The 27,756-nt window shown below is 37.7% G+C and overlaps 1 protein-coding gene across 8 annotated transcripts in view; it reads left to right on the forward strand.

Moving 5' to 3' along the window:
• The window catches only part of VPS13B (vacuolar protein sorting 13 homolog B), a 734,128-nt gene that overhangs the window by 649,820 nt on the left and 56,552 nt on the right, over positions 1 to 27,756 (forward strand). For all 8 annotated transcript variants that reach the window (XM_038555170.1, XM_038555164.1, XM_038555165.1 and 5 more), the window contains one exon: positions 22,875 to 23,030. In XM_038555170.1, coding sequence (XP_038411098.1) covers positions 22,875 to 23,030 — 156 coding nt within the window. The remainder of the gene's footprint in view (positions 1 to 22,874; positions 23,031 to 27,756) is intronic.

Below are 27,756 nucleotides of genomic sequence, written 5' to 3' on the forward strand. Positions count from 1 at the left end.
ATAACCCTCCTTTGCTCTCTGGCTTCAGTTCTCACATCTGTAAAACAGGGATAATGATAGGACCCATTTTATAGGTTCTAACTGAGTTACTATGTATGATGGCACTAGAATAGTGCTCGAAGTACTATAAGCATTATGTGTTGGCTATTATTATTTATACATTCGTTCAGATTTTTATTGTGTACATACTGTGCACCTGGCATGTCCTAGGTCCTGACATGCAAAGACAGGGAAGTCACAGTCCTTGCCCTCCAAGGACAGCTCACAATCCGTGACCAAGGAGTCACTGAGAAAAGGCATACCAAAGGATGTCTGTTTTCCAAGTAGTATAATTCCATTTTCCTGTCACTTTAGATGGGAATAATTAGAGGGATGTGCCCTGTAGGGATAATATGAGGATGAATTAAATACAAAGATGTGGTCTTAAATGAGTAAAAGAAATCCTAGGAAGTCATCTCAGGAATAATGTATTTTTAAAACTCTGAGTAATAAGGAAACTACTGCTTGTGATTAAAAGAAAGCCATTAGATTAGAGAGCAAGTTTTCCCATCTGGTCTATAGACCAGCTTCAGAATATGCTATGCCCTCAGGGTCCCTCTTGCTTCCCCTGCCCCCACCCACCCACCCCCACCCCACCCCCCACCCCCCGGCTAGATTCTGAGTTCTGGCTTGCTTTTTCATCATACTGCCACGCTGCCAGTATAAAATTTGAAAAGGTAGACACAGTACATCCTTATTTAAGAATATTTATTTAATTCTAGTTAACCTGATAGGACATTAAAACCACATAAATCCTTTCTTAATGAAACTTTTTAGAAAAATTTCTCAGATGAAATAATTTTGTACTCATCTTTTTAGAGAGAATGACATTCCCTTGTTTTCTAATGTCTCTCTCGAGAAATCTCCACGTTCTTAAGTGGCTTAGTTGTTTGCCCCTCGTAACATAGTTAAAGGCCAGTTTGTTTTTTTCAAAATCTCTTTAGGATTTGTTTTCTTATTAATTGCAGAAGTGAAAACATACAGACATGTGACAAAAAATTTTTAAAAACAGAACTCCCATAATCGCCACCACTCAGAGACAACCCGTGTTAATATTGTTGTATAGCCTTTTCAGTGTTCAAAAGTTTTCATGGTCAGCAGTGAGCTGCTACTAACAGGAGAAACCTCTCTGAAGGCACAGCCACAGGTCGCCCTGACCTGCGCCTGCAGCCCCCACACCCACACCTGCACAGGCTCAGGCCTTCCCCCACAGAAAGCAAAATACAAGAGGCTTAGCTCCCCTTCCAGTCACTCTAAGATGCACAGACCCACATGGCCCTTGGTCACCCCCAAGATTCCCAGACACTGGAGCCAGGAAGAGAAGGGTGATCACAGAGCAGCTGGTTCAGGGCTGGGGAGGACCTAGAGTCTTCATGTTACGGGCATGCGGTGTCTGGGTGGGAAGGAAAGAAACAGGAAAGAACCACAGTTGACCACTGCCAGCACTACACCTTCATATTTTATTTTTCGCATGTTTTCAATATCTTGTATTTGTTACTAGTTTTGTTTTCACATTATCTATGTGTGGTTTGTGTTACTTGTTAGGCATGTTATAAATCAGGAGACAAATGGAAATGTTAAGCTGAGATGGTCATAGAGTTGAGACCGAATCCTGTATCTTTTCTTCTCGATAGAGTGTTATTTCTATAGCTCTTCTAGGTTTGAGCCACATAATTCATGGGTATTATAAAGTAAATATAGAATTAGAATAACCAAGCTGTGAAATTGCAAGGCATAGGCTGAGAATCACTAGTCTAACACTCCACATTTAAAGCTAGACCAATAAAAAATAAAAAAAATAAAAAAATAAAGCTAGACCAATGTGGGATTCTTAGTCCAAGTAAATCCCTTGCAAAGTCTTAATGTTATTACCAAAAATAATAACCTTTTTATGACAAACTGGACACAAGACAGATATCTATTAAAACTTTCTTTTCCTCTTAAAGAGGAAAATTGTATTCTCTGAATACAAATTTTAATGAGCTGTAGTCATAATAATCTTCAGGCTAAAACTTAGATCAACTTTGTTTAAAAAAAAAAAAAAAAAAGGAATTGATGTCTCTTTACAAAACTCCATAGGTTGAAGGAAGTATGTTTTAGGGCCCTCTGAAGCCAGAAGCCTTAATGGGCCCAGAGGGCCTTCATGGAATCTTTACATCCACAATGGCAAATTCTGTTGTGTTCTAATGAAAGGTTTACATCCGAGGATCAGGAAAACTAGCCACTTAGCTTCAAACTGCACCTGGAGGTAGTCATAGACTTGCAAGTGAGCAAACTGTTGCTTTTTCCAGACTCCACTCATATCCTGGGTTGCCCAGCAGGCTTGGTTTTAGGAACATTTGTGTCTGCATGTTTATGCTACCTTGGGTGTTACTCAATTCATAGTCTCAGGGAGGATTTCTAGAGTTCATAGAACTTAACTCCACTAAACAATGTAGCTTATATTGCAGAGATCAAGAAAGTAGCAATGACAGCTGGAAAGGTTTCAAAGAGGTCAGCATATCTTAGAACACACAGGAGGTTGCTAACAACAGTAAGTCCCAACAGGATGGGAAGAAACATGGATACAACCAATTCCAGAAATCCAAAGCTGATTTTAAAATTGAAAAGTTGTAAACTCTCCTTATAGTTCCTAACACATGCTCTGAGGCAGAAGCACTTAAAATGCTGGATATCCCACAAGACTTGCTTGCCTAAACAAACAAAGGAAGAACAAAACGAATTCCTAGGGAATAGTTTAACATATTCAGCTGCACAATCATATATGCCACCACCAAGGACCGTTAAATATCCCAGTTCAGTAGACTTCAAATCAAATTGGGCAAGAACAATAACCAGCAAGAGACTGGTCTTCAAAAAATGCTTCTCATTGCATGAAGTTGAATCTAAGGACCGTAAGTGTAAGTTTATGGAATCTTTCCCCAGAATACGGGCAGTATGTGCAGCGTGGAGTCAAGGAAGATTTTGTTTAATGAAGCCAAACTGAATATAAGGACACTTCCATCAACTAGTAGGATTTGTGTTGAGGTTGATCAAGTTGACTTCGTCTATTGGTTAATACAGAATACTGTTGGCTAATGAAACTTGACATAGGAATGTCTCTACCTTGTATGTAAGGAATTACATTCACCTTTATGCTCAAAACATGCACAATTTATAGATTATACATTTTTTAGAATTGCAGAATTCCAACTACCAGTGACTTAACTTCAGTAATCAAACCATCTAGCAAGGTGAAAATGGGCTCTGGACAGAGCTATAGAAAATAATAAAATATTACTCCAAAATAGACATAATAGAAAGTTTCATAAGCTCATGAAAAATGACAAGTATTTTAAAATGCAAAATGAAACAAGGTAAGAATTTTGAAGAGCAGCAGAGCATCTGGGACATACTCATTATTAAAGTAGTCAGATTTAGTGAAGAAAATAGAAAATCATATATTACTCCAAGGCAGAGGTTGGCAAACTTTGTAGTGCCACATAGTCAATATTTTAGGCTTTCAGGGCCTTTCTGTCTCTCTCCTAGCTATTCCTCTCTGCACAAAAGCAGCTTATGAAAGTGTGGCTGTGTTCCAATAAAACTTTATTTATAGACTATGGAATTTGAATTTCAGTAATTTTCACACATCACGAAATCCTTTTCTTCTATTTTTTTTTTGACCATTTTAAAATGTAAAAACTATTTTTAGCTCACAGGCTGTACAAAAATAGGCCATGCACCACATTTGGCCCACAAACTATAGTTTGCCGTGTCGTGTTTTAAGCCCCTGGGTTGACAAAACTCAATAGACTAAAGGCTTGATATTCAGTTGTTTTGCTGTGACCTAAGTAGTATTTTTGTCACTTGAAAAGTTGGCAAAATGTTTCAGAAATTAAGAAGTGACAGGTTAATAGTTTAAATCTATCACATATAATCAACCTGTACTCACCACGTAACAGTAAAATACATTTATTTTACATTTTCTGGGCCTGTATAGATAGAAAATTCCCCATTTCACTGTATATAGAAATATTTTAAAGTGAGATCTGATCATCTTCCCCTTGTCTAAAGGGACATAAAAGGTTTTGAGTATCTACCTATCTTATAGTAAGTCCAGCCAGTAGTTAATTTCATTAACTAAACTGTAATTCTCATTCACTTCACTCTTTCTATATCCATTTATATAATATATATACATATCATAAAGAACACATTCCTTATTGTCACACAGTTTTAAAAATTTAAAAGACTTAGGGAGACAAGGAAATATTCTATGTTGGCAAAACTGTTTAAAGTGATTAATTTTTCAGGTGTTTGCCTCTGCTATTATGTGGCACATGGCATGCATATTAAAGTTTGTTTAGAAGATGCAAATGGAATTAATACTTCCTTTCTAGAAAACAATTTCATAAGAAGCATAGAAGCTATTAAAATGGTCAAAGCCTTTGACTCAGTAAATCCTCTACTAGTAAGCTCTCAGGAGGAATTCCAAGTTAAAGCAAAAGTGTATATGTTAAAAATATTTATCACAATTTTATTTATAGTATCAAAAATCAAAAACCAAAATGTTCACTTTTAAAGCTATAGGTGAGTAAAATCTAACACAGCTGAATAATAAACAATTATCAGACCTTCCATTTTGACATAGAAAGAGGAAGTGCTACCATATCCTATTGGTCAGAAAACAGAATATAAAATTCTACATATATAATATGACCTTAGCAATATAAGAACAAATGCATAGAAAATGCTGGAAGGAGATATGTCAGAATGTTGCCAGTGGTTGCATTTGAGTGGTAGGTTAAGGTGATATTTTTCCACTTCATTATGTTTTTATATAGATCTCAACTCTTTAAAATATGGCATATAGATTATTAAAGCAGAAAGAAATTAAGTAAAAACCCCGAAAAAATGTATACACAGACTAAAAGGAATTCAAACACTGACCAGAAGAGTGACAAGTGCAGTGATTTATCAGTAATGGTTATCTTGACATGGTTATCTTCTCATGACAATTGCAAGTTTTCTCTTAAATATTCTCTTAGTTTCAGCTTTGCCCCACTCTAGTCTATCTTGAAGACTATACCTCAAGTAACTTCCCTGAATAATGTCTTAATTATTACAATTTCCTGTCCAAAAATCTTTATAGCCTCCCCATCATCTATTAAATATCCAAATCATCTGGCACCCAAGGCCTGACTAGGTCACTCACAAGCCCACCTGTCTGCCATTATTTCCCTCTAGCCAATTTAGTCTCCCAACCTCCCATTCAGTTTTAATCCATAAATGTTAATTTATTGTGACCTCTTGTGTGTAATTAAATATATTCATTTTTTGTAAAGAACTTACTATCTAATAAGGGGGTCAGAAAAGTAAACAGATTTTCATAGACATGATCAGTATCTATCAGGACATTATTGCAGTAATTCAATACAGGGGGAAATGACAGGTAACTGAATTAAAATACTAACCATAAGAAAGAAAAGTGAGAAAATCAGGAAGTACAGTCCGCTGCTTCTGGATGTGGATGAGGTCTTGATGGGCACTCAAAGAAAATGTTTCCAGATCTAGCATGAGAATGAGAATCTGCCAAGGCTTGCTGGTAGAAGGGATATTTGTATTGAATTGTATTTCATTCTTCTTATTTTTTATTTAAATTCAGTTTGCCAACATATAGTATAACAGTGCCCATCAAGTGCCCTCCTCAATGCCGGTCACCCAGTTACCCCATCCCCCCGCTCTCTTCCCCTTCCATAACCCTTTGTTTGTTTCCCAGCATCAGGAGTGTCTCATGATTTGTCTTCCTCCAATTTTTCCCCACTCAGTTTCCCTCCTTTTCCTTATAGTCCCTTTCACTATTTCTTATATTCTACATATGAGTATTTAAATAAGAGTTAGACCAGTGAAGTGAGGCTGCTGGTGGTGGTGTTCCAGACAAAGGAACCAACATGTATGAGAGCTGCAGAGGCATGACACAACATGGCATGGTAGGACAACTTGACCCATTTGACTGCAGTACAGAGTACATGTGGGAAACTCCAAGATGGGAAAGTAAGTGATACCTCTTGTGTGCTGTGTGAAGCAGCTGTAATGCTGTCTTGAGCCACTGGTAACACCAAGGCAGGATAAACTGCATACTTGAAGAGGTCAAAGCTGGCTTTCCACAGAGGCTAGGTTTGAAGGATAAATAGAGGTTGGTCCAGGGAACAGTAGTGGAGGAAGCCCATGAGGCAGAACCAGGGATTTGGAGATATATATAGCATGTCATGTTCAAGGGAATTCAGATTTTGTTCAGAATAACTCAGGCATAAAAATTGTGTGTCCTGCTGAAAAGATGTGTGTTGGTAAACTGGCTCTTTGCTGGTGACAAAGAAGCCCTGATATGTCGGGCTGGCAAATTTCAATGGTGTGAATACTCTCATCATGGCTGATCTCAAGCTACCAGCGATCTCAAACAACCAGCTCACAAAATTCCTGAATGTTCAGGAATGAGTATGAGCCAGCTCCAGCACATCACTATTAAGAGGAAGTATGTTCTATAGAGCCTGGCAGCCCATTTGGGGAGATACACCTGTATGTGACGGGCATACTTTTACCTGTGGAATGGCTTTAAGTAGAGGGGTCACAGGATCACAGTTGCGTCCTGGAAAGATCTCTGTGGTGTAGTTGAAAAGACAGTCTGTGGGAGATCGAGAATGCAAACAGGGAGTAGTGTGGACTGTGCTGCAGAGCCCAGGAGTGACAGAGGTGATAGTCCCTGGGCCAAGACAGAGGAGAAGTCATCGCTTGGTGTAAATGCCTAGCAAACTCATCCTTCTGTGAATAACAGCTATAAATTCTGAACAAAACACAAACGAACTACTTCTGGAGACTGAACAAAGGGCAGGCAGATTTTGGAGGGGAATCAGAACTTTGAGCAAGTGATCTGCAGAGAGAATTCCCCATTTTTCGTGGCTGTGCCTTGATGGTAATTGCAGTTGTTTCAGTGCTGGGGTAGCCCATTGTTTTCCTGGCCTAAGGTGCCAGGGGAAAGAGCTCTGGTCACCAAGGCTGCTAGAAAGTGAGGAGAAAACGTTGGACATGGGGAAACCAGAAAATGTGAAAATAATTTGGCCCAACTGTCTACTGACTACAGAACCATATGTGTGTGTGGAAAACCGGATGCAGCCTGTACCCAGGGCTTTAAGATCTGAACTAATCTGAGCCGCCACTCAGATGTGTGAGAGTTTTCAGTTTGAGTCTAAACAAATTGATTACTTATTAAATCAAAAACATTAACACTCCAGAGCAATTATAAGAAAATCCAGTCTCCACAGCAAAACATTTACAGTGCCCATAATATAAACCAAAATTATTCAACAAATCTCAAGAATCTCAAAAAAAAAGTAGTTCAATTTCAAGAGAAAGATAATTAACAGATGCCAATGCTAAAATGACCTAGAGGTTAGAATGACCAGGCATAGCCTTTAAAGCAACTATAACAAAGGGAAAGGCACTTTACAGATGTAATTAAGGTCTCAAATTAGTTGATTTTTAATTAATCAAAAGGGAGAATATTTTGTGGACCTAATTGAGTCAGATTAAAGCCCTAAAAGAGGGACTGGACCCTTTTGTGAGGAGAGAGATACATATGCTCCTGCTGACTGTGAAGAAGCAAACTATCTTATTGTGACTGCCTGCAAAGAAGACCATGGGGCAGAGAGCTGTGGGAAGCCTCCAGGACCTGCAGGTGGCTGCCAGTCCCAGTCACTAGTCAGTCAGAGAGAGCCCTCATCCTATAGTCACAGGGGAAAAAATTCTGCCCACAAACTGAGTGCGCTTGGAAGTGGATTCTTCCCTGTTTGGACTCATGACCCACAGACAGAGTGATGGTAAACCTGTACTCCTTTAAGCTGCTAAATTTGTGGCAATTTGTCATTCCATGATAGAAATATAATACAACATGACAGAAGAAAAAAAGCCAGTAAACTTGAAGATAGATCATAGAAATCATCCAGTCTGAAGGAGAGAGAGAGAAAAAAAAAGACTCAATAAAATGAATTGAACTGCAGGGACCTGTGGGACAATTTCAAAAGGTCTAATATATGAGTAATTGCAATCCAAGAATGAGAAGAGAATGAGAAAATGGGGCCAAAAACATTAAATAAGCTCAAAAAAACTTCCCAAGTTTTGTAAAAAGATAGAAATTTACAGACCCAGGAAGGAAGCTCAGAAAACTCCAAACAGACATCTCAAAGAAACTCACACTCAGGCACCTCAAGATGAAACTACTCAAACCAAAGAGAAAGAGAAAATCTTCAGGATTAACTGGAGGGAAAACTGTAGGGGAAACCATTTGAATAACTATGAACTTCTCTTTGGATATCAGGGAAGCTAGAAGTCAATGGAGCAAAATCTTTAAAGTGCTAAGAGAAGGTTTACACTGAAAGTGATCTGTCTAGAAGCTATCTGGGGGTTACAATCACCAGGATTTGGTTACTGGTCATGAAGGAGAAGGGCCTAGTTTGTCTCTGGGGTTTCAGACTCAGGGATGAGTTGGCAGTGCTGCTGTTGGTCCAAGACAGGGAACGGGTAAAAAGACAATGTTTCGGGAACAGAGGATGGAGTAGGATATGAGAGCACAACAGGGTGATTGTAAAATCTGGTTTGGGCACATTGAGTTTTGGGTTTCTTGGGAGGACAGAAAGAATGTTATATTAGAAAAAACACACAGATTTGAAGCCATAAATGCCTGGATTTCACTCCTAAGGTTTGTTGGCTATGTAAGATTGGAAAAGTGTTTTAATTCCTTGGAGCATCAGCTTTGTCTTCTGCAAAATCAAGTTTGTTTTTTGTTTTTTTTAAATCAAGAGATTTTTGTGACTGTCCCCTGCGATAACATTTATGAAAGGCTAGTGAGGAACTCGGCTCTCTGTAACCAAAGGTTCCTTTCCTTCCCTTTTCCCTTTCTTAACTAGACATCTAAGTGCCCATGCCAAGTGCAGGCAACTTGTATGTAGGCAAGTTGAATGAAAGTGTCAGAATATCAAAAGAAATAGTCTGGCCTAAGAGGTAAAAATTGGGTCTATCATCAGTGCCTTGGGAGCAGTGGGACTAAATCAGAATGCCCAAAGAGGCAGTCCAAAGAAAAGAGGACTTTTTTGGTTACCTATTGCAGTAGAACAATGTACAGCAGTGGTATAAGCAGAGGATGACTACTATAGACACTCCACTCATAAAAGGAGAGAAAGGGAGACCTGTCAGAGTTACTGGTCCATGAAAAGTTTATATCCAACCAGATAAATGTCAGAAGTTTCTCTATTAGTAATCATCCATACTGCTGCTCAGGAATAATTGTCCATGGCTCCTTGCTTTGGATTCTCGGCTCAAGCCTCTGAGTCATCCATCCTTTTTCATGAAAAGTGTCCTTTGTTTGCACTTCATAGTTTTCTCAGCCTGCTTTCTGTCAGTAGAATTGTGAAGGATCACAGGCCTCTTTACCACTTTGTACTGTCTTCGTCTCCTTCAGTCTAAATTGGCAGTGTTTCTGCTGATATAATTCTTTAAACAACTTTGTGGGGCTCTTGTCAATCTTATTGAGGTTTGCTACAATAGACAAAATCACTCATCTCTTCAGGATAATTCCTTCTCTGCATTGGGGTTTGCTGACACTGCTGAGAGTGTTAGAAGCCCCGTGGTTTGCACAGTTTGCTAAGACACCAGTTTAGATCTCTCTGAGATCCGAACAAAGGATTTTACAGCCACATCCCTAAACCAGCTTCATCCCTAAACCAGCTTTCCTGGCTGTGTCCTGGATTTGATCTTTACCTAGAAACCATTTCTTGGTTTTAGCATCATTTGCCATCTGGAAGGCTAGAAATGTTCAAAACTAGCAAATCCTGGCTCCTCTTTGACAGTTCTTCCTTAAGTTTCTGCCAACCCCTCTCAGACTTTAATATAAGCAGCAGATAGAAGCCAGGAGGTCCCTCAACACTGCCCGGAAATCTCCTTAGCTAGATCACAGAGTTAATTAGGCACGTTTCTACTTTCCATATCACTCTAGCTTGTGGTGTTGCTAAATCCTGCCACTACATAGCAAGGATCCCCTTTCCTCCATCGTCCAGCAACATTTTCCTCACATCGTAACTGACAGCCTCCTCTAAGGCCATCAAATAACTATTAAAAATATCTTTGAAACACCTTAGGTACCCAACACTCTTCTCAAGGCCTCTGGATTCTGCCCACTTGCCTGCTCCAAAGCCCCTTGCATTTTTAGGCTTTTGTTATAATAGCACCCCACTTAGAGATAACAAAATCTTTATTAGTTACATATTGCTGCTTAATAAATCACCCGAAAGCCTGAGCAGATAAAACAACAAACAATTTTTTTTTAAATCTCCATTTCATTAGCCAAGAATTTTGGGAGTGGTTGAACTGGGTTGTTGTGGTTCAGAATCTCCTAGAAGGTCGCAGTCAAGACATCAACTGGAACTGTAGTCATCTAAAGGCTTGACTGGGCTGGAGGATCCATTTCCAAAATGGCTCACTCACATGGCTGTTGGCTGAAGGCCTTGGCTCTTTGCTACAAGGATCTCTCCATAGAGTTGGTGGAGTATTCTCATGACATAGCCACTGGCTTCCCCCAGATCGAGTGACCCAAAATAGAACAAGACAGAAGCCGTAGGGTCTTTTATGACCTAAGCTCAGAAGTCATTCATTGTCATTTCCGTGATATATCCCAGTGGTTACACAGACTAGCCCTATTCAGCGTGGGAGAGGCCTACAGAAAGGCACAAATAGCAGAAAACAAGGATCACTGGAACGATCTTGGCAGTGATAAGGAATAATAGTAGAATTTAGAGGTTAGGCTGAGGAATGGGATCTATTGAAAAGGGGATAAAAGGTATGAGAAAAATTAGGACATACAGTGTTCTAAAAACCAAGAAAAGAGTCTCTAGTGGAACAGAATTATCAGATGCAGCAGGGAGATTGAGACAAGAACTGAAGAGAGTACTAGGCAGTTGAGAGGTCATTAATGGTTCAAATATGGATAGAAGCCAAATTGAAGTGGGTTGAAAATGAACAGAAGGTGAGGGAATCAGCATGATTTTTTTTTTAATCTTGACTATGTGTTAACTAGAGAAAGCTGCAGGATCAAGAAAGGGTTTTAAGTGGAGGAAACTTAGGCATGTCCTGTGTGGAAGAAATAAATAGCAGAGGCTGATATGCAGAAGAGAAGAAAAATGATTAATGGCATAAAGTCTTAGAAGATGGGAAGAGGAAGGACTCCAGATCATAGGTAGAAGGATTGACCCTGGACTGGAGGAGGCTTATGTCAGATATCTATTGCTGTTTAGCAGAGCACCCCAAAACTTAGGAGTTTAAAAAGGTGTATTAGCTCATGAATCTGTTGGTCAGAAACCTAGATGACCCCAGGAGGTTCTTCTGCCAGTGTCTGTGTGGCTCACTTGTGGTCCAAGATGGCCTCACTTGCACATGTGGTATTTGGCCGGCTGTCAGCCAAGGTACTCTTGCTTCTCTTCATGTGACCGGCGCAGCAGACAAGCCCAGACAGGAAAGCAAGCAGAAATTGCACAGCCTGTTGAGCCCAAGTTCAGAGCTCACACAGCATCTTCCGCCACGTTCTGTTAGGCAGAGCAAGTGACAGGGGTAGGCCAGGTATTACCTCTTGCTGAGAGAACTTGTGGCCATTTGCAACTTCTCACAAAAGCCTCCTCTGATTTTGAGATTGGAGAGAGAGAATGGGGATGAATATGAATGGAGATGAGGTAGTAGTGGATATTTGCTGAAAGTAAAAAGAAAGAAAAAAGAGCAGGAGGCTTTTCAAAAAAGGAATTTTCCACAATATCTAATCCTGTAGCCTGCTCATATTAGGCATTTGGTAAATGTTCACTAAAGAAATAAATGTTTCATTACTTACTCATAACGCTTCTGACATCTCTCAGGAACATAGACTTAAAAGCTTAGTTATTTTAACGATATGAAAATCATAAACTTTTTTTACATCCAATTGGATATTTTGTGTGTAGTGTACAGACACACAAAAAGAGGTCCTCTAATCTCAAAATGTGTGCTTCTGTATACTGCCAGTGAAGTTGGGCTTTTAATTAAGAGTAGCTCCCCGTATCCTACAACCCCTCCGCTGTAACCTCCCAGTGGCCTCTCATGAAAACTTTGACAAAACTAGGAGATCACTGCAGAGGGGATTCACAGTATTCTCCAAATGAGAGCTTCTTTCAGGTCCACATGCATTTCTAACTCTACCCAATTTATTCTTTTTTAATTTTTTGTTTAAGTAAGCTCTACACTACACATAGGGCTCGAACTCATGACCCTGAGATGAAGAGTTGCATGCTTTACCGACTGAGCCAGCTAGGCACCCCAACTCTTCCCAATTTAACTGTGAAAAATTCTTGTTTGTCATAAACTAAAAGTACATTGTATAGTTACCAAATATTACCGATTTAAAGTAAATCATTTCAAGTTAACTTTGCCACCCAGTATTTCTTTCTCTAACCATGAAAGTCCAATATCACCTTTGTTGTGAAGGGCACAGCTGTCTGCAACCAGCAATTCCATGTGGGGAGGAAGGATTGTATGCTTTTGCTCCCCAGTGGCAGTAACAAGCTTCTCTTTACTATTGCTGACATTAAGAAAGCTAAAATCAACAGTGAGGTAAACACTTCTTGGGACCATCTAGCAAGGATTTTAATCCCAAATTTTGGTCATTAAGTATCTAGTAGCTAGAGCATATTTGGAATTTCTTCATTTTCTGTGGGGAAATACATTCATTCTAAATGAGAGGCAGAGGTTTGGGGCTAAGTTTTCTTTTTCCTGTATTTTTCAAAGTTTCTTTTTAAAAATGATTTCCAGTATGATATAGTTAAGACTTTTAAAGTCTTTCACCAGAAATGGCAAAGATGGGACCATGATAGGGCACTTTATTCAGTCCCAGAGTGGATTTCTGGAGCTTTCTACAAGCCTGCATGAAAAAGAACAACTGAGGATTATTTCAGCTGTGAAGCACCCAGAGGAATGACTGCTGGTGCTGCTAATGGTATCTCTGTCCCTCCTCTAGCAATAAATTTTAGATATTGAAATACAGCTTTGGAGAAAAACGTACCGAAGATTCCTTAAGCTTTTTACAAGACACTCTAAGGCTTTTCACAATCCTATGCTCTGGAAATGTGAATTCTTGATGTCTAAACATAAAGGTCCTTTACTAAACTAGTTTTAAATATGAGTTTTCATACAGAGTACTTGAAGAAAGGGAATGCAGCTGGACCATTAAAGCGTGGTATTTTGCCATTTTTAAGTAATGGGAAATACTGATTAAGAATGTTATAAAGATTTCAGTATACATAATGTAATTGTCTCTAATCATAATCTATTAGCACGAATCTGTAACAAAAGCATTAACTCTGTTAAAGACAATGGCATACCTATTATACTGTGGCACTTTTTAATTATTTCCATACTGAACAGGATATTGAAGAGCTTATTATCTAAAGGTCAGAATAATGCCCAAGACATGGCCAAGCCCAATGAGTGTCAGATGCATGGAATGTTGGATGACTTCATAGTTATGAAATTATTTCATTTCTCATGATAATTCCTGACTTGCCAAGTTAGTGAATTTTAAGAACTCTGAGAGCAGATTTTAAGATAAATGTGAAATAATCCATACTTTTGGAGTCAGGGACTTCCCTTCAGGCATTAGTTCATATTTGACTTGCTTGACTTACACTTGGGGATAAAATGAGTTAGGACAAGGTCTTAGATACCACATTCCCTTACTGGGAAAGAAAACCAACTTGCACAACTTTGGCTCATGTTTCTTGTTATACAGGCACTGAGAAGCAGCGGTTGCCATGAAATACTTTATTTAACCTTTACAAAAATGTTTTCTTAGTATGGCAAGGCAGTTTAGTTAAATGAAAATAAATAACTATAAAAATTTTGGATTTCTTTTATATCCATCTGTTGACTTCTTTTTTTCTAATTAAAAATTAGAGATAACAATTATAATTGTCTAAATTGCCATGATGACTAAAAACAAAGATTGCTTAAAGCTGTTTTATCCTCTCTTAGGACACGTGTTTGAATGTCTTCTATTTTACATTAAAGTGAATTTTGAGAAAAAAATTTTTTTAAAAAGTGAATTTTGCTGAGTGGTGAATGTTACATTTGAGAACAATTTGAAAGAAAGTTTTTTTAGGTTGGGTTTCTCTATTATTTATATTTGTACTTAGTCAAAATTGATTTTCAAACAAACAAAACAGTTTGGCTCACAAACTCAAAATATTTTCCCAAACCTGAGTGACTATTAAACAGTATCTCTAGTGTCTTATCTTATTGGTTTCCATTTTTCAGCTCCCCTAAATTCGTCTTTATTATTTCTATCCAACATGCTCTTTTCTCTCCCACTGAAGAGCTGGGTCCAACTAAGAATGTGGCAACCATCAGCTATCATTCTGTCAAAATAATGTGTCTACACAGCACCAAAATCTCCTGGCTCTGACTGCAACTCAATTAAGCAATTGAAATTATTATTTTATTTAATTAGCTTAAAAGAAAATACGGATTATTTCATATTTTATGGACAAACCATACTTTTCTGTACTCACACATACATATACATATACATTTTTCTGAATTTTTACTTTTTAACCCTTTGTGGCAGTTATCAGGGTGAACCATCTCAAAGACTCACACAATTCTGGACTTAAGGCAGTATCATGTTTTCTCAGTCACCTATCATTTAAATAGAGGGAAGTCTACACCCTTTAGAAACATGAAAACAATGTATGTGTGTAATGCTAAAATGATCTTTTCAAAATCTGTATGTCATTTTATACTGTTTTTACTATGTGCCTTTATATCTGATTTTATGATTAATATGTCCCAAAAATTATGCATAAAATTATGTTTTTAAAATATGAGGGAATTTGCTCATATCTTCTTGCAAAAATTTTTTGAAGTGTATTATTTTTCACTAATTTAGATAATTTAGATTGAGATAATTTTTTAAAAGATTTTATTTATTCATGTGAGACACAGAGAGAGAGGCACATACACAGGCAGAGGGAGAAGCAGACTCCTCAAAGAGCTAATGGTGATATGGGGCTTGATTTCCAGACCTGGATCACACCCTGAGCCGAAGGTGGACGCTTGACTACTGAGTCACCCAGGCGTCCCAGATTTAGATAATTTTTTAGCAAAGAATACACATTAAGAATCTTATTGTTTTGTAGACAGTATATAAGTCAGAAGTACCACAATTATTCATTCTACTCTCACTTCTTTTTTAACTTCTTTTTCTCTACATATATAATTTTTAAACAGAGATTGATGCCCAAACAGGGAAAAACCATAAATAAATTTTTGAATTTGGATTTCTGTTTAATTACTTATAAAATATAAATCTTTTCTAATTTTAGAAAGATTCTGTGATTTGATTATAGATATGTTGAAACAGATTCAGCCTTAATGTTTGCTAGAAATGTGTGACATTTACCCATGGAAATTCAAATAATTTACTGAAGACTATAGATGGAAGGACACAATGCACTGTTTTAAAGCTGTAGAGCCTTATACATAGAAGATATATAGAATCATTTTTTATATTAATTGTGTATATCTTGTTTTTCTCTCATACCTGTGACACTTTTTGTCCTATTTTTTTTTCTTTTTAAGATTTTATCTATTTACTTATGAGAGACACAGAGAAAGAGGCAGAAACATAGACAGAGGGAGAAACAAGCTCCATGCAGGGAGCCCAATGTGGGACTCGATCCCAGGACTCCAGGATCACACCCTGAGCCAAAGGCAGACGCTTAACCCCTGAGCCACCCAGGCATCCCATGTCCTATTTCTTTATATATTTGTCTTTAACTTTAAAGACTTTCAATTTTTTTCTATAGCAGTTATTCATACTTGAGCTACTTCCGTCAGTGTAAATCAGTATTCTGCAAATGCATTTTTTAGTTTTTCCTGCACTTATTGTTTTATCTAATTACCTTTTTACATCACGTATTTATTTTAACCTCAGGCTGTTTTCTATTTATGCCAGACTGTTCTTTCTTCTCAATGGTTTTCTACAGTTTTACAGAAGTCATGTATTTTTGCTCAGTTTAAAGAAAACCAAAACTTTCCTGTTATTCTTTTCCTGAATTCTGCAAGAGAGTATTCATGAGAACTGGTCTCTTCCCCTCACTTTTTGAGATGATATTCTCTTCCCTTTGCTTTATAGTATTTTTTCAGAGGTCACATGGCTTATTTTAGTTTATTAGTGATTAGAGTATATGGACTGTCCTTGGTTAAACCCTGTTACCACTTGAGGAATGATTAGACTGTTGCTCTCATCCTGCCCTGTGGCAGAATGACAGTCAATTCCTGGCTCACTTTCCATTTTCTAGCTGGCATGTCCTAATCTTTCTCAACTGTACAGAGGGGACAGCTTCTCCTCCATCTTTTCCCGCATCTCTGATACCCTAAATTATCACAATTTATGAAAAACTGCAGTTCCCCTTGTTCACAGCTGGTTTTGTTGTTCCTGACTCTTCCTCTGTAATGTTTGTCTTGTGATGACCTCTGATAAAATACAGCAGAGTACTGCCACATTCGGTTTTTCCCTGGGAGTTACTCTCTCTGTACAGATGTAGAAAGACCAGGGAGATAGTGAAGAGCAGGACGTCAAACAGTCTATGAAGCTCAGTTACTTTCTCTCTCTGCCTGCAATGCTTCAATCCTGGGTGTTTACTGATGACTGATGCCCTAAGGGGAAGTAGCAGCTGCTAAGAGTTCACTGCCTCTTTAGCATCCTTTTCCATACCATTCTCTTGTGGGCAAGTCCTCTTCCCAGCCCTCATGTCTCATCCCCAATAACCTACACATGTCTCTGACTGTGCAAGAGGGAGATCTGGCCTCCTAAAACAATGATTTTTATGACTCTTTCCTTTCACGGATCAAAATTCAGTGGCTCCATTTGGGTTGGGATCAAAGCTATTAGAGGAATGTAAGCTGCTGAGTTCATACTATAAAGTTATTTTCCAAATCACATTAACAAGAAATAAGACAAGAAGTTGTTTGCACAAATTATTTGAAGCTATAGCTTGCTACTTTTAGGACTTGTCCTTGTTTGTAATGCAGTCAGTGTGCTTTGTAGACATTAATTTTGTGCAGAAAGAACCACTCCAAGTTAGGCTGTCACCTGCTTGTGTTTATCAGAAACAACAGTAATATATATATTTTATTTACTCTTATTTCAGCATGTTTTTTTTTTTCATGTTATTTCTTTGGGTTCTAAATATGTTCTCTGGACAGTCTTTTAATTCCCCAAGCAGAATACGTCTGGGGTCCTATAACAATTTTTTTTCCTTCCTCTCATAAAATATTAGAGCATAATTTTTCTTGTTAAATATCTGTTTCTTCCACTCTATTGTGAGAATTTTCAGTGCCAGTCATGTGTCTTGTTCATCTCTATAGCAACCATGTGTAGCATAGGCTGTTGGCTTATAGTAAATATTTAATAGCTGTAGATCCTAAAAATATTTGCTAAATTGGAAAAAAAAATGTATTGCTCTAGGGAAAAAAGCTCAAATAATTAAATTAAACTTCTCCAAGGATCATGTGAATAAGTAACAGAGCAAACCAGACCCTCTGAGAGAAGCTTGGATGCTGCAGCAATGAATGGACCATCATGTCACCTTTTAGCAAAGTGCCAGCAGGTGCAAATGGGAAAACTGTGATACCGACTAGGAAAGATAGGGAGGCTTCATTCAGGAAGCTGAATTTGAGTTATTAAAATAGAAATGTGTCATTTCTTTTCCCTTAAAATGCAGACTCTGTATGCTTTCTATTAGATATTTTTCTTTTTAATAATAGTAATGTTTATCTGATTGCAAAATAATACATATTTATGGTATGAAATTTGGAAATTACATAAAAGCACACAAAACATATACACAAAGGAATACTTAAAACATACAACCCCAACACCCCAAGATAAAAACTCTTAACATTCTAGCATATTTCTAGCCATTTTTCTCCCCTATATACTTTTTCTTCATTTTACAAAAATGGAATGTGTACTGCATGTTATCTTTTGGTAATGTGCTTTTTTTTTGCCATTAATCTATTGCTAAGTAATATTCTTAATGTTTTTTCATGCTGTGATTGTTTTTTTCAATAGCTTGAGAGGATTCTACAATGTCAGTATGGTTAGGCACACCTGAGTCAGCACCACTTACTCTCTGTAAGCATACTGAAGTTCAAATCTTATCCCTTGTCTTCCCATCACTGTGGCCCTGAGAAGCTCGCCTGGCCTCTCTGTGACTCAGTTTGCTTTTTCATCTGTAAAATGGAACAAAAGTACTTACTTCCTAAGAACATTTTAAGGAATCAGTGATAAAATCTATAAAAAGCACTTAGACTAGCGCTCAGCACATAGTAGGTGTCTAACAAATGATACCTTTTATTGTTTTTACAGTATTTTATCAGATCAATTTCCTAGCAGTGCCTAATTTTTATTATGATGATGCTGGAATAAGCTTACATCTAGGTAAAACTTACACATATGTATAATTATTGCCTTATGATAAATTCCTGTGTAGGATTGATGAGTCAATGTCTAAAACAGATTTTTGACAAGGACTAGCCTCCAGCTACAATTTTCATTCTAACAGACGTTTTGTGAGTGTGCCAGGGTTCCCTTTTTCATAAAGGATTGTTTTAGGCTGATTGCACAGTATTTGTGGCCTTCATTGAATTTAGTCATGAGGGAAAACCTACAAACCTCTTCCTACACCCATTTTGAGGAAGAGCAAACTACCCCCAGCACTTGTGTGATGACAGAGGGGCCTCTATTATTATACCACCTCCAGGGTGATTGGTTTGGAAAGCTTTCCTTCCCTTTCTCTTTTTTCTTCCAAAATACCCTGCATCAAGAAGTCCAAGTTACCGCTAGAAATCATCCTGATAACAGTTTTAAAATGAGTAGTAAAATAAAGTTCACAGACAAGTATCTGGTACCTTCATTCATATTTAAAATACAATTTTAAAAACTTGGCCATCCTCTTTTCTTTCTCTTCCTTGGTGTACCCTGTTTCCCTAGATTTCATCTTGTTTTTCTTTCTTCCATAACTGATTCAGGAATTCTCCCTTTGGAGGTGACTGTGGGTGGTCCTGAGAGCTGACCCCAGCCCCTTGATCCATAATTCAGTTTTAACTTTTATTTTGTATTGAAAAAAAAATGAGAGCTTTATATGCTCCCATTTGAGATCTTCAGTGGAAAAACTGTGAATTTAGTCTGGCTGCCGGCATAGCACTAGTGGGGCTGCTGGAAAAAAAGAATCTGTAGCCCCTTGAGACCTTCCAACAAGTGTGGCTGCTATGCAACTTGCCTTATTGCTTAGTTTCAGTTCCCATTGAGAAGTTCAAACACGAGTGGTTCCTATTTTGACTCTTTCCCCCAGTGGAAAGTATTAGACACTTAACAAAGTAGGCCATAAAGAATGAAATGCCTGAATAGAAAAGATGATAGAGGAAGTAAGTCAGTAAGGGGAAATTAATAGGTAAAAGGGGCAAGAATATCTCCAAGTTGATAAGAGAACATAAAAATACCATGGGCTCCAGGCAACACAGAAGAGCAATTTTTTGGCTGAGGCCATTGCTTCATCTCTCCTATGTCCTCAAGTTTCTGGCCCACCTTGCGTCTCCTCCAGACTGTTGCAGTTGCCCTGCTACCTCCACACTCCACCCTTCCCCTCCTTTCCACACATTGCTGTCCTATACAGAGGGCTTCAGTGGCCACCTGCTGATTCTTCAAGCACAAATTTCTCACTTAGTAAATCAGAGCCAGCCACAGTCTAGGTCTCTCTGTCTGACTTTATCCCTCACTCTGGTTTGTCCTGTTCCCTTTTCTCCAGCCATTCAAGACTATTAACTTTGCCTTCGGCATACCTTCTGGCTTTCACATCTCACGTTGTCCATTGTCCCCATAAGCCCAGAAAGGAAACGTCCTCTTTGCCAGAGGAAATCCTGCGGTACCTCTAAGCCCCAGCTGCTTTCATGAAGCTGTCCCAATCATAGCAGCCTAGCTAGCCCTCCTTTCTCTAGACTCCTGTGCCATGTTGCACCCCTCCTAGCCCTCTTGTTATTTATTGGTGCATCCCTGTAAGATAATAAGCTCCTTGCAAGACAGAAAACACAGCTCTTCCTCCTCCCTTCCCCCATAGTGGCTAGCATATCAGCTCCCTTATAGTAACTGAGTGAAAAATTATATGGATGAAAAAAAATTATATGGATGAATAACAGAAAGAAATTGCATGAGGATCAAGTAGTATGACATGAATTTCAAATTGTTATGCCTGATCTTATAGTTCCTTCAGTATAGAAATAAAAATACATATAGGAGCATTTGTTTTTAAATGGGGACTGTTTGGTACGTGTAGCAGTGAAATTTTATCATTTGGTTCAACAGAATAGAACTCTCATACTCAGTTGCGGTCCATGAGTATCAGCGCTAGTGTCTGGTACCTGAGTCAGTCATGCTGTGGGAAGGAGGAGCGAAGCAGTGCTGGACCATCTCAGTTCCAGTCTGTAGATTTTCTCTCTTAGGAATGCAATTCCTTTCCTAATAAATTTTTCCCATATATGTATGTATATACATTTATTTATATATATATATATGTATATATATATATATTTAAAAATTGCTATTTAGATGCTTTGAACAGTAGCCGAACATTACAGATATTCTACTGGTGATGCATATGGGGAAGAAGTGTAATGTTTTTCTCCCACCCAACTTTTCTGTGTGAACTAAATCCAGATGTATCTGGATTTTCATAATTCAAAGAAAATATCTATGCCAACACTTTGAGAACAAATAGCTGCCAAGTGAAACCTGACAGCATATTCTTTGGTGACATTGTCAGTTAAAGCTGTGTACACAGAGTGAGCAGCTACCTAAAACTGAGCTCATATGCAAATGTGAACGCTCCTCAATTAAAATTACATTGTGTACATTAAACCTTTCTTTAGAAGCTGTGGAACTTTCAGGAAAAGTATAGCCAAGCTTGACCTTAAGTACCTTGCCTCATTATTTTTTTGTCATTTCCAGCTACTAGTCTCTCCAAAGAAAACAATTTTCTTGTTTCTTTTAGTTTTGTGTGTGCCCTGAGCTTTATTCCCAGTTGCTGCTACAAAAAAACTGAAATGGTTCCAAACACCACTATTACTTTTCTTTTTATTTTTCTCTGTAACTAATATTTAAAGATCAAAGATAACTCTGGTACTTTTATGTTGTGGAGCATATATAATACCAAATTTTCCCTAAAGGTATTTGCTGTCCAGAATTTTTTTCCTTTTATTTATTTTTTATTTTTTATTTTTTTTTTAGCTATTAGCTTTCTTTTCTAGAAATCATCTGAATGGTAGCTTTTTGATTTCACAGGGTCACTGGCAATTGCATGGAGGAAGAACTAGAATGGGGCCATATGAAAAGCAGGAAGATGAGTTAGGAGGTTTTTTGGTTTGTTGTTTTTTTTGTTGTTGTTGTTGTTTTTAAGGAGGTTTTAAAAAAAATTTTGATAAGATATTTTAAAACAAAACAAAAAAAACCCTTAACTTTCCATCAAAATCATATTGTGATGACTAGTGAAATGTTTTAATTTAGGCACTTTCTAAAGGCTCTTTCTAATGCTAAACCTGAAAAATGATCTTTCCATCAAAAGGCTTTTTTTATTATGATAATTCCCATGTATATTCTTAATGTATTTATTTTAAGGGCCTATTATGATAGCTCTTGTGTACAGTGTTTTTATAGTTTCTGTTAATTGGGAAAAATGTTTCATATGATTAGCCTTTGGTTAATTCTTTTAAAAAATTATATATGATATCAAGGAAAATGGTGATTTTGTATATTATATAAATATTTTTCCTAAAATGTCAGTTTTATTTTCTTATTCTTACTAATTGTATAGAATACTATTTATTTTCATTTAAACATCTATCCTAAATAAGCAGGAATTATTATGTTGTTTTGGAATACTTGTTCAGTTAAACTGATTTTCTTAGCTGCATTTCATAAGTAGGAGTAGAAAGAGAAAACATTTGATGATCATGAAAGAAATCTGAATATTACCAAAAGTGGCAATACTGTGTGAATAAACATGAATGTGAATCAGGAGTCAGGAGGCTCATTTGGTAAATGTTAAATACATGCTCCTGCTAGCAAAAGATAGAACAAAGACATTTTCTCATACATTCAAAATGTTGAAGGTAGTTCTAATATATGATATATGATAATATATATCTAATATATGATATATATATGATATATGTGATCTCATAAAGAGAATATATTGAATGAACTGCATCCTCAAAGGGCTATTTCGTTCATTATCAACAGAAAAAATAAGGAATGGCAATTTAGGGTCAAAAATAATGCCACAAATGAAATTTTGCTTTAATTACTGACTCACCATAAGAAGGATTAAACTATCAGCCAAGACCAATGTTCTTTGATCTCACATTTCAACCTTCTTGTCCTCCAGATGAATGAAATGGTCTTTTCTCAAATGTTCAGCAGGCCTTTTACCATTTGATAGGACAATTATTTTTAAGAAGGTTTAAAATGTGATCTGGAAAACCACATTGACTCTCTGTGACATATTTGCTATTCTTAGCTTGGTTGAATAAGCTGGAAGTGGATGAATAATGCAGGTTAGAAAGAAAACAGATGCTAAATATTACAAATAGGAAGGTTTTCCAGCAATGAGACTTTCATTTTAGGACTAGATTTTTGTTGGCACTTTTGGCATTATGACGATTATTGTTTTTCTCTCCAGCTGTTACACATCTGTATTGAAGGTTGGGGCAATTGGCGCTGGTCAGAGCCCTTCAGCGTGGACCATGCAGGGACATTTATTAGGACTATCCAGTACAAGGGTCGGACTGCTTCACTCGTCATCAAGGTTCGGCAACTCAGTGGAGTGCAAAAACAGGTGAGTTCCTTGTGTTCATGCCCCACACAGCTTTTAATTATTTCACATAATTAAGCAAAACTTAGAGAAATGAAATATTAATAATTAGAAAAACCATGTGATTTAATAATTAGAAAAACAGTGATATGCCTATGTACGCTTACTACTACCTTGCACGGGAGCACTTCAGAAGTGCTTGTTGATAATCCTGAGGATGATGATGGCTTCAAACCCTTTGTCCCACATCTTTTACAACAGCTGCTAACGAGCAGTAAAATTTACTGATTTTAGTTTCACCTCTCCTCCCTGTCACCACCTACCTTCTGGTAGAGGTGCTAATGAGCTGTGAAATAGCCAAAAGGCCTTTATTAAGAAGGAAAAGAAGCACAGGGTGTTGGGGACTCTGGATAACCCAACAGTGGATAAGTTGGTTCTCATACATGTAAGAATAATCTTCCAGAAAGTGTTGTGATACCTCCCATGACAGAGTGGGCCTGGGTCTCCAGCAAGCTTTCTTTTCCTAGGAGTTAATATTAACTGCAGTAAAAATTCACTACAGTCTAACTCTTGGCATATAAAACCTCAGCTCTCAGCACATATTTTTACGTATTTTATAAAACTTCCTTTTGGCTGTTTTTGAAGTTCTAAGACTGCAAAAGGGGAAAAAAGTATCTGACACTTTTTTGTGTTCTTAAGATGTGAAAATGTGGTTTTTAAAAGATGTTTTTCAAGCATGGCGCATATGACAAGAGTAGAAAGAAAAAAAGGAAGCATTAAAATCTGAAAACTGGCTTCACTGTACACATAATAACTGGTTTTGTCATAAGAGTTTTAACATATACATCTGCATCTGGATTGTAACAGTCTACCCAGAGCTTATGTGAACTAAGGACATGATAGAAACAGCCCTCAGTCCCTGGAAAAGGAAAAGGGGAGCTTTTCTTATCAAGTAGCATGGGCTAGTCCATTGCTGTGTGCCAAGGGGCGAACAGGAAGCAACTGGTGAGGTAAACAGTAGGACCTGTACCATATACGTTCTTGGTCTGCACCTAATCAGGGAGCTGGACTTCATGTTCTCATTATTGTGGGCAACAGAGGTAAAAAGAATATAGCAGAAGAGTCTTCCCAATGAACTGACTACCCTTAAGTATTTATTGAGTGCCTGCAGTAGAACAGAGTAAAATGAAAGATACTATGTGACACAGTCTTTGCTCTTAAATTGCAAATTTATATAAACCCAGCAGTAAATACAACTGACAGCAAGTGTGAAAGGAATTTAGAGGTTTTGCTAAGAAGATATGACTCAATTTGGGCTTTGGAAAACATGTAGAATTTGAATTATGAGAGTACATTCCAGGTAGGCAGTGTAATATAAAGATAGGAATATGGGACAAATGGGTCTTACTGGGACTCATGATGGGAGCAGCCTAGCTAGTGTGAGTGTTGAGCTACAAAGTCATAAGAACAAGACGTGCCACTGACTTTAATCTCCCTGCAGAACTGTCTTAACTGGGTATCTTCTCAATAAATATCTGCCCAATTAATACATTCTGGTTTTCTGATTCTGACACTCATGGTCTTTCAACAATGCCTTATCCACCTTCCCACTTACCAGCATTCCTAAGAAATGGTCATTCAGCATCCGTTTGAATACTCCAGATGATGAGGCTTATTTCCTCACATGACAGCCTTTTCTATAATTAGTCATTTCCAGCTATAAATGAAGCTCTTTCCTAATTTTGAACACAAATCTCTCACCATTCAGTCAGTTTTTACCACTCATCAGAACTTGTGAGATGTATGCAACAAGACATACATCACATTCCCTTGTGGTGGAAACTAAGTTATCTCTCCTCTGTAATTACAACCCTTCAAAAACACAAGGGAAGCTAGGGTGCTTCCCCTTAGCTTCCTTTTCCTTAGGCCAGTGGTTCTCAAATTTGCATGTACATGAGAATCACCTGAAGAGGCTTGTTAAAACAGATTGTTAGGACCCACCCTCAGAGTTTCAGATTCAGTAGATTTTGGGTGTGACATGATAATTTGCATTTCTTACAAATTCTCAAGGTGATACTGATGCTACTGGTCCAGGGGTCACACTTTGACCACCATGTCTCTGGTCTAAACTTTCCCAATTCATTCAGCTCCTTTGCATATGGTTGCTAGAATAGTTACCAATTAATAGAATGGCAGGAGATCACTCTATGGATAAAGGATTTTCATGGTATACCTTGGTGGTTAAGATCATAGCCAATCTAGCTGCGTATTTCCTTGCTAGCTGTGTGATCTTCAAGTTATTCAACCTCTTTGTGAATCAATTTCCTGATCTGTGAAATGGGGATAGTAATAGTGCCTTTGTCACAAAGTTAGTGTGAGATTTAAATGAGTTTGTATATGTGAAGTGCTTAACAATAGTGCCTGGGCCCACTGTCATAACTCAATAAACTATAAGTACAATAATGAAATATTCCCAGGGCTACGTAACATTGGTTGGACTTTGTTGTTACAGTAGTACCTCCTGAGGCTCATGGCTGTCAGTTAAGCATCTGACTTTGGCTCAGGTCATGATCTCAAGGTCCTGGGATCAGCCCTGCCTCTGGCTTCATGCTCAGAGGGGAGTCTACCTCCCTTCCCTTCTCCTTCTGCCCCTCCCCCAACAAGTGCACTTGCCCATGCTCTCTCTCCTTCTCTCAACTAAATAAATAAAATCTTAAAAAAAAAAAAAAAATAGTGCCTCCTTCTTGCATAGATACTATGTATCTTCAAGGAATAATATTGAATTTCAGGGATACATCAGTATATACCTTGCTCCTAAGCAGATATTACACATTGCAACAGTATACCATACATCAGAAAAGTTGGCCACTTTTCATGTCTTGATTAAAAATTCTCACAGAGGTATTATGCTGAGTGAAATAAGTCAATCGGAGAAGGACAAACATTATATGGTCTCATTCATTTGGGGAATATAAAAAATAGTGAAAGGGAATAAAGGGGAAAGGAGAAAAAATGAGTGGGAAATATCAGAAAGGGAGACAGAACATGAAAGACTCCTAACTCTGGGAAACGAACTAGGGGTGGTGGAAGGGGAGGTGGGCAGAGGGTGGGGGTGACTGGGTGACGGGCACTGAGGTGGGCACTTGACGGGATGAGCACTGGGTGTTATGCTATATGTTGGCAAATTGAACACCAATAAAAAATAAATTTATAAAAAAAATAAATAAATAAATGTATAAGAAAAAATAAATAAATAAAAATAAAAATAAAAATTCTCACAGAGGGCAGCCCAGATGGCCTAGTGGTTTAGCGCCACCTTCGGCCCAGGGTGTGATCCTGGAGACCTGGGATGGAGTCCCACATCCGGCTCCCTGCATGGGGCCTGCTTCTCCCTCTGCCTGTATCTCTGCCTCTCTCTCTCTCTCTCTGTCTGTCATGAATAAATAGAGTCTTTGAAAAAAAAAATTCTCACAGAATGTTACTAACCTTTTTTTCCCCTTGACTATAAGAGATTTCCCAGGTCTAAGATTTATTACCTAATAATATCTTCGGCAAATTTGTTAACCTTTCTGTGCCTCATATTCCTTTTACAAAAGAAACCACCCAGTAAATATTAGTTCACTGTTATTTTTATGTTAACTATTCTAAAATAGGGATCCCTGGGTGGCGCAGCGGTTTGGCGCCTGCCTTTGGCCCAGGGCACGATCCTGGAGACCCGGGATCGAATCCCACATCAGGCTCCCGGTGCATGGAGCCTGCTTCTCCCTCTGCCTGTGTCTCTGTCTCTCTCTCTCTCTCTCTCTGTGACTATCATAAATAAATAAAAACTTAAAAAAAAATAAAAAAAAAAACTATTCTAAAATATTTCTGAGAACAGAGGAAAGTCTAAAGTAGAAAAGAAAATCACCCTATTTCTCCCACCCAAAGATAAATACTGTTACTACTTTGGTATATTTTTTCTACTCTTTTTTTCTGTGTAGATATTTTTTAAACAACGTGAAATCTGGTTATAATTAGTTTTTCAACTTCTTTTTTTCATTTAACATTATATGATGATTACCTTCTCATGTTATCTACAATTCCTGAACTATCTTTTTTAATAGTTGCATAATAATTTGCCATATGGTATTCTGAAACACATTTAGACATCCCCTTCTTGCTGCACTTTTAGGTAATTTCCAATTTGTTGCCATAATACATCTTTAAGTAAATATCTTTGTGAATACATATGTATATCCAAATGTCTATATATGTCCTAAAGTAATTTGCTGTAAAATTCAATTACCTGGGCAGCCCTGGTGGCACAGCGGTTTAGCGCTGCCTCCAGCCCAGGGTGTGATCCTGGAGACCCGGGATCGAGTCCCATATCAGGCTCCCTGCATGGATCCTGCTTCTCCCTCTGCCTGTGTCTCTCTGTGTCTCTCATGAATAAATAAAAATAAAATCTTAAAAACAAATTCAATTAGCTGAGCAAAGATGTGAATCTTTTTATGGTGCTTGATATATCTCCTGAAACTAAAAAGATGTAGTTAATTATTTTACCAAAATTCATGGTTTTGTGTCACCAGATTCCTGTTACGGCTACATTAATCCTTTAAATAACTAAATATATATTTTTGTCCGAATCATCTACTGACTTTCTGAATTGCCTGCTTCTCCCTCTGCCTATGTCTCTGACTCTCTCTCTCTCTCTCTCTCTCATGAATAAATAAATAAAATCTAAAATTCATATATATACACATACATATAC

This window comes from Canis lupus, chromosome 13 (assembly GCF_011100685.1).
Source record: "Canis lupus familiaris isolate Mischka breed German Shepherd chromosome 13, alternate assembly UU_Cfam_GSD_1.0, whole genome shotgun sequence".
Lineage (NCBI taxonomy): Eukaryota > Metazoa > Chordata > Mammalia > Carnivora > Canidae > Canis > Canis lupus.